Source organism: Rhinichthys klamathensis, unplaced genomic scaffold (assembly GCF_029890125.1).
Source record: "Rhinichthys klamathensis goyatoka isolate OS25496 unplaced genomic scaffold, OSU_Roscu_1.1 h1tg000035l_1, whole genome shotgun sequence".
Lineage (NCBI taxonomy): Eukaryota > Metazoa > Chordata > Actinopteri > Cypriniformes > Leuciscidae > Rhinichthys > Rhinichthys klamathensis.
In genome coordinates this window covers 4,183,353-4,196,451 of record NW_026606583.1, presented here as the reverse complement: position 1 = coordinate 4,196,451, position 13,099 = coordinate 4,183,353, and the positions used below count along the sequence as shown (strand labels likewise).

The 13,099-nt window shown below is 36.5% G+C and overlaps 1 protein-coding gene across 2 annotated transcripts in view; it reads left to right on the top strand.

The window, feature by feature from the left end:
- prkg1b (protein kinase cGMP-dependent 1b) overlaps positions 1 to 13,099 on the top strand; it is a 175,240-nt gene that overhangs the window by 135,553 nt on the left and 26,588 nt on the right. For both annotated transcript variants that reach the window (XM_056245936.1, XM_056245935.1), the window contains exon 8: positions 8,146 to 8,211. In XM_056245936.1, coding sequence (XP_056101911.1) covers positions 8,146 to 8,211 — 66 coding nt within the window. The remainder of the gene's footprint in view (positions 1 to 8,145; positions 8,212 to 13,099) is intronic.

The window sequence follows — 13,099 nt, the reverse complement described above, 5'->3', positions numbered from 1 at the left end:
GTTGTCGAGTATCGTTCGAGAGAACAAACAGCGCTGTATTTCAGTTGGATTCCTCTGTGAACATGCACGAATGGATGTCTGACAATTTCATTGCTTTTAGGAGTTTTCAGATTTAAAAACGTCTATAGATATAGAGGCTACACTCGTTCTGCGGTACCGTTGCTCTCACGGAACAGATAGACTATGTATGCTTATGTATCGTCTGATGAAATCCTGCTGGTGTCTGTGCTTTCTCCGTCCATTTAATAAATGCACATCCTTGGATGGGCGTGGATTTCTAGCGCATTTACTTGAACTTCATAGGTAATATCTATGGATCGACCCATTTGAGAGGCGGCCAGAATCAGAATTTAAAATGGGCTGAATAAAGCTCTCTACGACCTTGACGAGCGATGCCGCGCTGGCTGACCATAGACTGTAAAAAAAGAGTGACTGACATGTATGCACATAAATCACTGTCACACACACGCTCAGAGTAATACTGTAAGTTACTGCATAATACATTTTCAAATAGAGGCAGAATAGTCAGCCCGTTCTCATCCTTTGGCGTCATACATGTGACGCTTTGGACATTTCGTCGAAATCTTACGCACATGGCATCCTTTAGCATCAATATGAGACGCAGAACCCAAGGCATCATACAGGTGACCTCGTCTAAATCCAACGCACATGGCATCGTTTAGCGTGAATATGAGACGCAGATCCTAAGGCGTCATAACTGTAACCCTACCCCAGACCTAAACCTACCCATAACTGTGTGTGCTATATTGACGCTAAAGGATGCCATGTGCGTAAGATTTCGACTAAATGTCATATGGCGTCACCTATATGACGCCAAAGGATGAGAATGCGTTGGAATAGTACAGATCTACGATACACAGTCTCACTTGTAGCTATGTCTTTTAACTATTATAGTATTTCGAAGGGCAAAAACAGGAACTTTTAACTCTTGGCTTTACATCATCTACTGTTACTTTAGCGCGAGGCCCTGTCGCAGACTTGGTACTGCTAGTAGCATATAGCATTAGCTCCTAAGCCTGAGCTAACTCGATCACGTCGAGACTAGGCGGGCGTGGTTTCAGCATCCAGGCACCACAGCTCCACCCACGTCCCGCCGCTTTGCCCATTTTTTTTGTTATCTACGAGTGACACGCTGCCAAGATGGCGACGGCAGGCTCTGCCCAGGCTTCAAAAATGCTCTTCAGAAACCTACGGGTGACGTCACGGACACTACGTTCATGTTTTTTTACAGTCTATGTTCACAACCAGCACGTTAAACTTGGTTTCAGTTTCTTGGAGAACCTAGATGTGTCACCTCATCTTTGTCCTGCTATATTCTCCCAGCTTGATTGACGGCTCTGACCTTTCCCTCATAAACCTCACTCCATACTTGCTGTGCATGATGTGCGTTCACTACATCCAGACTTTGACTGACAGCTGAAATACGTTTGCACTGGCTGGTCTTAACCTTCCTCTGTCTTTCTTTGACTCGATCCTCACCTAATGCTGTCACAGTATTCAAAGACATCCCTCTGCCTCTGAAGTGTGACAGTGTAATTGAAGGATGTTCCCCTGTGCTGGACTTTCTTAGTGGCAGTTTTAATCCTCATGTGCGACTGACGTGATAAGTGTAGCTGAGATGTTAATAGCATAGGACTGTTGTAATAATCACATCAGGTGATATAATTTGATATTGATATAATCAGGTGATATAATCTTGTGATACAAGAGCTGCGGCACCTCCAATATGTTCTGTCTCAATGGGGGTTTTCGTCTTTTTCGCAGTTGTACCAAGAAACATCATATCTAATGAGAGCCAGTTTGAGGCAGTTGATTGCTAGCACATGCAGATGGGTCTCTAGACAGCAGACACTAATGACACTCTAAACATAGACTTGTCCACTGGAAAGTGAAATATTCACAAGTAAATGGTGCTAATTGGAGACCCAGATGTCAAAGTTAAGGATGAGGGTGGCATGTCACAGGATTTTTTTTTTTTTTTTGTCCATGTGTTATTTAAATGTCACATTTGAAATTTATCATTTATTTATGCTACTTTTCAAATGCATAAAAGCCTCGTACTATACCAAATTTACAATACCAAATTAGCATGAGAGCGCAAAACCAAAAAAGCGCAGATGAGAGTGTAAAGTTCTGCGCGTGATCTACTGACGACGTGAAAATGAAAGAACACAGACGCAGCCGGATCATTTCCATTATGACCAACGCAATCTAGCAAGAGCAGCGCAAATTAGCGTCCAGTTTAAGACATGCTTTTTTTGGGTGTTAAAACATATCATAGTTATTTATTTATATTAACATAAAATGTGGACAGTCTGATTCAGCACGGCAAACTAAGTATTGTGGGTCACTACCAAAACATTACTGTCACTACCAAAAATGTGCAGTCACTACCGTAACATGGGATGTTTTGTCAAAAATAAAGTATATTCAATTATCAACTAAGATGTTATGATAGTGTTTGGTTCAATGCATATTCAAACTAATGAATCCTTAACTTTGAAATCAGTACGATAAACTTATATGCCTTCTACAAAGAAAGATTGGGTTCAAAATACAACAAATCTCATAAATTACACTTAAAATATTATTAAAATTATAATATTTATTGATTTAACCTGTACAAATATTTTTAAAAAATAGAAAAAATATGTATTTATAAGGTAGATGTAAACAAAATCTTAATAGGTCATTATAAGCCTTCTTAATAAATTATTTAGTATTGTGTTTCGGTAGTGACAAATTTGGGGAGAAGGAAAATATTCCAGCATTTTCTGAAAATACAATATGAGAATTAACTGCACAATTACTAGAAAAGCGTACCTTGAATATTATACAATTTGCATACATGCAAAATTTGTTGGGAAAAAAAACAAAAAAAATTCAAGATGTTTCCAACTCTGACTTTGCACCAATTCTGTAAATGGCCCATAAATGCATATATGCAAAATGCAAAAATAACCCTGTCCATGCCCTTTCAATGCTAATTTGTCACTGTATGTCTTTAGTAAAACCTGACAGTGTTTTTTTCTCTTTTTTTTGCGCAAGCGGTTAGTAAATCTGGCCCTTAGACTTAAAATATGAAAATCCATCATAAAAATGTTACTTATAATTTTAAATGTGTGTACTTTAGTCACACGCCATGACTGTGTGTATGTGGCAGGCAATTTACGGGCTATTTATGGTAATTGTACATAAGTGGTCTGCTGTCTGCAGCTGGTTTTGTTGATGTCCTTTTAATGTTGCCGAACAAATCAGTTATTTGAAGAACAATCAATGTAATTGTAAAGATGCAACAAGATTTTCGCAGTTTGTTTGAGTGGTGCTTCCCTGTTTAAAACTCTGCCACAATGCAAGGGGTTGTGGGTGGTTGTCAGGGAATTGTTACGGAGTCGCAGGTGCTCTGAGTAGTTTTTCATGTTGCAGTTGCTATGGAGTTTAACAAGCCGGATGATTTGTGTTATGGTTTGTTTCCTTAGCACAAACAGGGTGAGTTGCACCATAACATTTATTACCTATAGTTAGGGGTTAGTTCAAATTTGTTCAAAAAGCATGGCCAATAATAGCTTGCTTTAGTGTTCAACATTATTATATGTAATCAGTCATAAGTCATAAAAATATAAAATATGAGTTAATAAATATAATATTGCACTACTGGGAATGGTTTCACAGACTACCTATGGCTCATTGAAAAAAAAAAAATACATGCCTCTACCTACATTTTTGCAAAACTCCAAAAGCGTACTTAACTACCTGTACATACAATCTACACTAGTGGTAGAAAAACACCAACAACATTCATTTCTTTTTTAGTTATGGTTACAGGAGCAAAGTATTGTTTAATAAAGACTTTTTTTTTCATGAGGTTCCATGAACAATATATGTTATGACCTCAAAACACTTGTGCCATAGTTCATGATTTGTAAACAAATACATTTTGACATTTGCACATAACCAGCTCCATATTTCTGGCTTTTCTAAGATAGTAAACTTGCTTGGTAGGTCACCTGATACAGCACTGTACTTGTGATGTGGATCATTCAGGTATGAATCCTGTGAAACACGAGTCACAATAAAAGATGTCAAAATCTTGTAGAAGTAAGCTAAAATGGCATGGTAGTTTCAGCAAATGTGTTTTTCAAACACGATAGAGCATTAACCGTTTAGCGCCAATCACCAGACATTTTGTTTCTGAACTGCCGTGATATGTACAACAACTAATGTAATAAAATACTGCCGCATTCAAGTTTCAAATAAATCTGAACATGCTTGTATTGCCACTCACTGGACGTTTCACTTTGAAAGTGGCACAAAACATCAAGAGGCAACGTAATATCATTTTGCAGAAATATCACCACAGGGATGTTTTTTCCAATGAGCCTGGTTTGGGAGTTTAGAGGCACTTTCTGTTTTTGTGTGAAGGCAATCAGCATTCCCACCTGGTCATTGTGAATTGGCATTGTGCAGCTGTTTGGAGCTGTCACACACACACACACACACACACACACACACACACACACACACACACACACACACACACACAGGGGCGTCGGACTGGGGGTAAAACCAGTACTGATTACCAGGGCCCCAAGGGGAGAGAGGGCCCTTGAAAAGTCTGGAATATATTTTATTTTACCTTGATATTTTCATTTCCTAATTAAATTTCATAATGAATGTCAGATGAAATGTAAAGTTAGTGTATTAACTGAATAACTTGGTTGATTGGTTGATTGATTGATTGACGGTCTTATGGTCCCACCCCTTGTTAATGCGCCAAATGGTTTAGTCCATCTGCACGCATTTTGTAAATGTTAGTTGAGCTGCATCTCGTTGAGCGCTGTAGAAATGTCTTTCTCAAAGAAAGCTAAATCAGGCCACCAAAAAAGAAAGTAAAGACAGGAGAAGGAAAGAAAAGAAAATGAGGGGAAACAATTGGTTACTGACTTCTTTTCAAAGAAAAGTGAGCACAAACCAGAACACGAAATTTATAGTGCTAAACTGCTTGAATATCTCCGCGATCGTTAGTGCTAAAAATGAACTGAGACAACCCAATGAAAGAGCAGAAAAATTCTAATTTTTCGAGTTTCACTGTAGCTACAGAGCTACCTATGAGTGACACTGATTAGCCTATTATTGCTAATTTTAGATATTATAGCCTATTAATTTAAAATTAAACATGTTTCAGATTAGGCTATTATAATGAAGTTTTGTATGCAAACAGCATTATTAGTGTACAGTTTATTTATTTAGCCTTTACCTCAGATTACATATAACCAAATTATCATCTGAAAGTGTATGTTCTGCCACATACACTTTCAGATGATAATTTGGTTCTACATGTAAACTGTACACTAATAATGCTGTTTGCATACAAAACTTCATTATAATAGCCTAATTTGAAACATGTTTAATTTTAAATGAATAGGCTGTTTGCATTGCATTGTGGGGCCCATCAGGACTGCCTATGCATAGGGCCCGGGATCTTGTGCTACGCCCCTGCACACACACACACACACACACACACACACACACACACTGGTTTCCATGTTTTATGGGGACTTCCCACAGAGATAATGATTTTTATACTGTACAAATTGCAGTTTTAGATTTTCAAACCACATCATTTAGTATGATTTATAAGCTGTTTACCTCATGGGCTTATAAGCTGTTTGAGGTAAACAGCTTATAAGCTGTTTACCTCAAAATTTACTGATATTACTATCCATGTGGGAACAAATCCAGTTACACACACGCACACACACAGGGCTGTGTTGAAGTTCAGCTCAGTACAGAGGGCCACTAAGAGGACAGTCTATGCCTTCATCTTTCCTTTAGACATAGACTTCACTTCCTGTGAATGTTTGTCAGACAGTGAAGAAGACTCTAGTGACACAGGGCAACCATGCTGAGTGATGCCACAGAAACTGTTGTGTGCCGTGTGTGTTTGTGTTATGAGAAACCTTACAGCGACGAATGTTTGGGTTGCGCTGTGCCATGCGGTGAAAAATGTGCTATAGCAATGGCTGATGATTAACTTTGGTTCATTTTGCCACTGATTAGGCAGAGTCAGTGTTCTATGGATGCTAATTTTTCTGAACAGTATACTTTTTTCACATGCTGCACAGTTACAAACATGCTACAGTGGGTTTTATTGTAATGAAATAGGAATCACAATCTTACCAATCAACCAATCAAGTTTGGAAGCACAGTATATGGAGTTTATCCATGGCACAATCATTACCATTTTTGAGCATGGAGGAACGTCCCAACTCTAAAGAGCAGCAGCTACAGCAGTACTGTATAAATACTCACCTAAAGGATTATTAGGAACACCTGTTCAATTTCTCATTAATGCAATTATCTAATCAACCAATCACATGGCAGTTGCTTCAATGCATTTAGGGGTGTGGTCCTGGTCAAGAAAATCTCCTGAACTCCAAACTGAATGTCAGAATGGGAAAGAAAGGTGATTTAAGCAATTTTGAGCGTGGCATGGTTGTTGGTGCCAGACGGGTCGGTCTGAGTATTTCACAATCTGCTCAGTTACTGGGATTTTCACGCACAATCATTTCTAGGGTTTACAAAGAATGGTGTGAAATGGGAAAAACATCCAGTATGCGGCAGTCCTGTGGGCGAAAATGCCATGTTGATGCTAGAGGTCAGAGGAGAATGGGCCGACTGATTCAAGCTGATAGAAGAGCAACTTTGACTGAAATAACCACTCGTTACAACCAAGGTATGCAGCAAAGCATTTGTGAAGCCACAACACGCACAACCTTGAGGCGGATGGGCTACAACAGCAGAAGACCCCATCGGGTACCACTCATCTCCACTACAAATAGGAAAAAGAGGCTACAATTTGCAAGAGCTCACCAAAATTGGACAGTTGAAGACTGGAAAAATGTTGCCTGGTCTGATGAGTCTCGATTTCTGTTGAGACATTCAGATGGTAGAGTCAGAATTTGGCGTAAACAGATTGAGAACATGGATCCATCATGACTTGTTACCACTGTGCAGGCTGGTGGTGGTGGTGTAATGGTGTGGGGGATGTTTTCTTGGCACACTTTAGGCCCCTTAGTGCCAATTGGGCATCGTTTAAATGCCACGGCCTACCTGAGCATTGTTTCTGACCATGTCCATCCCTTTATGGCCACCATGTACCCATCCTCTGATGGCTACTTCCAGCAGGATAATGCAACATGTCACAAAGCTCGAATCATTTCAAATTGGTTTCTTGAACATGACAATGAGTTCACTGTACTAAAATGACCCCCACAGTCACCAGATCTCAACCCAATAGAGCATCTTGTTGAATCAATGCCACGTAGAATTAAGGCAGTTCTGAAGGCGAAAGGGGGTCAAACACAGTATTAGTATGGTGTTCCTAATAATCCTTTAGGTGAGTGTATATTTGTATACCGTACATTTATTTGTGTAAAAATTTGTTAAATGTGAACTGAAAATATACAGTTGCTTGTCGCGGAAGACCAATAGGAAGATATGTAAGAATGTTAAAGGAAGATATAATAAAGTTTGTAAAAATGAACAAGCAACTGTTAATTTGTAGTTTACATGTAACATATTTCTACAAAAAAATTGTTTTAACCTACTTTTACCTAGACATTTTTACCTAGCCTACTGTTGAAATCTGTATCTAAAAAGCTCAGTGTAGAAAGCAGTCAGCATCAACAAAAAAGTAGAAAAAAACATGAGATTTTATTTGCAGCACATGTGTTGTCAAACTGATGAAGATGTTTTCTTATTTTGCTGGTGTTTTTCTATTTGCATGTGTTTTCTTCAGTTGCAGCGCGTTGAGCTCTCTCGGCCACTGTAGCATGGGCCAATTTACAGACACAATAACTAGGTTTTGTAGCATGAATTAATTGTTTTGGGTGAGTTACTACATTTTGCAGACATGCAATAGAGTTCAGATGTTCCAGCAAACAGTTGTGACAATTGAGAATAGAGAATGTAAGGACCGTTTTGAAAAAAAAATGTGCCAAAGCGTTTGAGAAAAACGAAATAATATCATGTGGTTCAAGAATTAATCAAAACAAAACAAAAACAAATACATTGTAGATTCTGGCTGTGTATGATTGATATAAATTGTTTGTGTCCCCGCAGAGAAGACATCAGGACGGCTAATGTCGTCTCCGCTGAAGCTGTCACCTGCCTCGTCATCGACAGAGAGTGAGTTTTGTGTGTGTGTGTGTGTGTGTGTGTGTGTACTGATGCTGTGAAATTTGATTAGACTTTCATCTTTTCCACTGTGTGCGCACTAAATTACCTCCGCTAATTTCTTATGACCTCTCACGACTTCCACCGCGGAAAGTTCGGGCTAGTTTACGCCAGTTAGACATCAGACTGTCGGGAATCAAACGCATGTCCTCGTTTGAGTGGCACAGCGTGTGTCAGAACAGTGCGGGACACAATGCCTATCTGCACAGCGGGACTCACAAAACCTCCTCTTACCCCTGTAGACACCATACTCCAGAGACTTTGATTATCCTTCAATCTGAGGAAGGGATAAAATAAGCAACGCCTCACGCAAACCACATTTTACTGTCACTGCAGGAAATCGCACATTATCTCAGTCCTCTTAATGAGCATTATGGTAATGCTCATTAAGAGACTCTTTATATTGTGTGCTAGCTGACCTGTGATTTTAACCACTGTTTCATGCAGATTCCCTGTAGGATTAGAGTGCAACAGGGATGCTCATGTTTTTGTTTTAGTAGCTTGGAATCCAGAATTAATTTTCTGCATAGGAATTTTAGAAATTCAAAATTTCAGAGTGTTATGACTTATGAGCAGAGAGGGGTTTCACTTTGGCTTTGTTGGAAGCTGTTTCTGTTGGCAGAAAGAAATATACAAACTAACTGGAGTGGACAGATTTGGTTATGGTTTATGGTCAAAAACTAAACAATATGCCCACTGTTGTAATATAACAACATCAATTTTAGCTCTACTAAAATAAACCTGCAGATGTTTTTCTTCTCGTAAAGACCCATTAACACAACTAATAGGTCCTAATGTTCATCCTTGGAATGCTATTGGATGGAATATTTTGTGAATAGGCTTGTTCACTTGGCCATGAACTCACATGAACTTGAAGCAGATCATCTTGTTTTACTGGACCGAATAAATCAACATTCAAGTAAGTAAAATGCACAAAACATTTTTTGTATGTGATTAGTGTCTAGATCATGCAGATATTAAGGCAACGTTGAATGCTTTAAATATATTCGTAATTTTACAACACTGGGTAAAAGGGGTAGCAACATGTTTCTGTGCACCTTTCACATTACATGGATGCATTTGACTTCTCATCTGTTCCATGTGAAATAAATACTAGTAGAAACAATGTTTTTGATCATTCACAAGTTTTAGATGTCTTCTTTTTTTTTACAATTTTGAGTTTTAATCAAAACTTACAGTAGTTATTATTAAATGATAAGTTAAAGTTTTAAGGAATAAAGGAATTAAGGAATAAATTATTTCTTTGAGAGTGTGAAAGTTTTTGTGCAGCAATATTTGAAACTATCTGTATCTTATCTTACAGTATCTTATCTTATCATCTTATCTTACGTATCTTATCAAAATATACTTAACTGGTCCTGTTTTCTTTTCTTGGCTTTGTTTGTTTGCCCAAATATCTGCTTTGCATGAAGGGCAGGTGATGATGTTCTGGAATGGGGGGTATAAATGCTATTAGCGTGACAAGTAGAGGACACAATAAGCTAGCCAGACTGTATTGTGTGAATTCTGTGGAATTTGTGAATTCTTTAAAATGTGTATGATTGGGATATGGAACATAAGCAGTGTTTTTTATTTTTTTATTTCAGAATGCCACCAGCCAGGATAGACTATTATCTACAAAGTGCATGATGTCATTGGTGCCATCCAAAATGGGAACAGTGATTTTGAAATGGATTCTGATGAAGGGGAATGTGGAGATGCCTGTGAACTGGAAAAGGAAAACCCAGTGACCACCCATCGGATGATTATGTGGACATCATCATGACAGCAAAATCAAGTCGTTCAAGAACACAGACCATGCCCTGTGACGGGTATCTCTGGCTGATAAAATCCAGATTTTTCCGGTCAGGGTATCACTAATGATGTCGTCTCCCTTCATACACCACTGGAGTATTTCCAAAAGTCTGTGTCAGAAGATATGAACAAAATAGAGGCCGCTGCAGACACTGTGGTAAAGCCTACACAAACACACTTTCCAGCAAGTTCAATGTCCATCTCTGCTTCTGCCTTTGGGACTATCATAATTGAATATTGCTATGAACAGAGCTAAATCACATTAATGCCATAGTTTTCATTCAGTTCATCAGGTTTTGTAAATACAATCTGAACATATTTTTTATAATAAATTATTTTTTCATAAAAATATGACTAATATTGTGTGATTATTAGAGTATATTTGTTCAGACAGAAATTCTGCTACCCAACAGGCCCAACGTTGCAATATTACAACATTTCCTTAAAAACATACAAAACATACATACAGAGAAATAACTGTTCAACTTCTAATTATCAAAGGCACAAATCATTTTTTAGGAAGTTGCATTGCCTCAGTTTTATCATTAATCAGAGGGTTTATGGTAATGCTCATTAAAATACTATTATTTTACAGGTTCAATCATACATTAAATAATAAATATACATGATTAAATACATTAATAAAATACATAAAAATGGCATTCTTATATACAACTATTTTATGATGAACATGTTTTTAATTTATAAACTAAAATTCATTTTGATAAAGTAAATAAAGTAATGTTAAAACCTTCCTGAGATCATAACGAAGAAAAGGGCATCATGAAAAGATGAAAATTTTAAAATACGTTTTAATTTGGCATAATTTATTATTATCATCTATTTTTATAAAGGCAATAAATAAGTTTTGATAAAATATTATTTATATGTCATATGGTACAACCCACAAAAACAAATGATATTTCAACATTAAAAATTCGTTTTTGTAAAATAAATACGGTTTGTATTTAAAAAATATGTGCTTAAAACTTGAAAATAATTATGATCTATACACATATTTTTTTGTATATTTTACTTGAAGGTTATACCATTTGACATTTTTAGAGTTAATACATTTGTTAGATTTAATAAATTAATTTAAAGCTTATTAAATAAATGTATAGATAAAGTAACTTTACAATAAGGTTTCTTATTACATTAGTCAACATGAACTAACAATGAACAATACTTCTACATCATGTATTGATCTTTGTTAATAGAGTAATAATTTGAAGAGTTACATGCAGTTACATTTGGTTCTGTGACTGAAGCAGAAATTATAGACTTCACCTTTAAGATCTGAAAGTCAAAGATCTTTAAATAGCATTTTAATGCTTGAAATATAAGTTTATGTGAGTGACATTCATGGATTCACACCCGCAAAACATTTCTGCATTTCTGGGGCTTCGCTTGGGACTGTGCTAAGAATAGCCTACATCATGGGACGGGTCAACAGTGCAGTGATATAAAGTCATTCACACTTTAAATGTCCATCAAATGATTATTAAGGCTCGGGTTACTGGTGTCCTGCCTGACCTCCGCTGCCAAGACTTAAAAGACTGTATAAATCATGGTTACATCAAACGAAACGATGCCATTAGGATTTAAAGCTAGCGATTAATCCTACATTTCAGCTCTGAACCATCAAATATTTTTCCCCTTTTAGTTTCAATGTTTCATCAGTTCTAGCAAAAATGTGAGATAATGTGAGATTTCTCTGGTGGATGAGTCACATCTTGAAGCCCTCAGCTGTAGTAATGAACACTATTACTGGCTCCCTCTCATGTCTAAATCTCTTATGATGTAGCAAGATATTTAAAAATATTTCTCTGATTTAATAAGTCAGGGGGGAAAAAAGTACTTTTTTTGCATCTGGCTGAGGGGTGGCATGTCATTTTAACCCCTGGCAAGCTATGACATTAGATGTATATATGATGAACAAACTATTAAAAGTAAACATGAGTGACATTAGAAAAAAGAAAAGAAAATATAGTTTGGTTCAAGTTTGTCTCATTTCTACTGAGTATGACTTGGTGGAACGAAAAAAACCCTAACATGTCTGTTTGGCAGAGATTAGACTCAACAGCCTTGGCAAAGTCCTGTTTTCATAATTATGTTTTAGAAATTTTAATTTGAAAGCTTCAGATTAAACATCATTATTCTACATAATGAAATTTCAGTGTGTTTTGAAATCATACGTCTTTGATTTTTCAACAATATCTGACTGTACTGAATGAGAACTGAACTGAGCTGGATGATGACATCACTGTTTTCTGCAAAGCTGCTATATGAATGAAATTAACTCATTTAATAATTGATGATCTTTACAGCAGAACTGAATCGACGCTGAACAATGACTTTTTTTTCTTTTTAGAGTTGCTTTGCAGACAAATTGAATTCTGATTGCATCATTGAATCATTATTTCCCTGTTGATCACTTTGAAACAATCTGTATTGTATAAAGCGCTATAAAAAATAAAGGTGACTTGACTTGAAGTACATAACCCTGATCATGTCTTGACTTGACTTGAATCAGTTGTGTCAATATTGTGACTCATGTTCAGGGGCAAGTTAATCTGAAATAGGGCATAACTGTTGCATAAATCAGGAATTCAGCTCTGATTCCCTATATAGTGAAAATAATGTATACTTTATTGTATTTGAAATATATTCCTTTTTCAATAGTACATTGCAAATATACTAACAAAAAAAAAGGTTATTAGCATCATGCTTTTACCTATTTTCACAATACAACTTTTAACACACTTTGAAATAATTGTACTTAAGTATATTTTCTAAAAATAAAATTCTGTTTATTTTTTTAAAGTATATTTTGCACTTTATATATTTGAGGTATATTTTTAACTGTGTGCTGAAAATGATCACTGTAAATGCATTGAAAGAATACTTTCAAAATACATCATAGTATACAATAGTATATTGTACAAAGTATAGCTAAGTATTTGTTTATTAATGTGCATTTGTTATTGAAGACAAAGTGTGCAATTTGAAGTATTTGGAATAA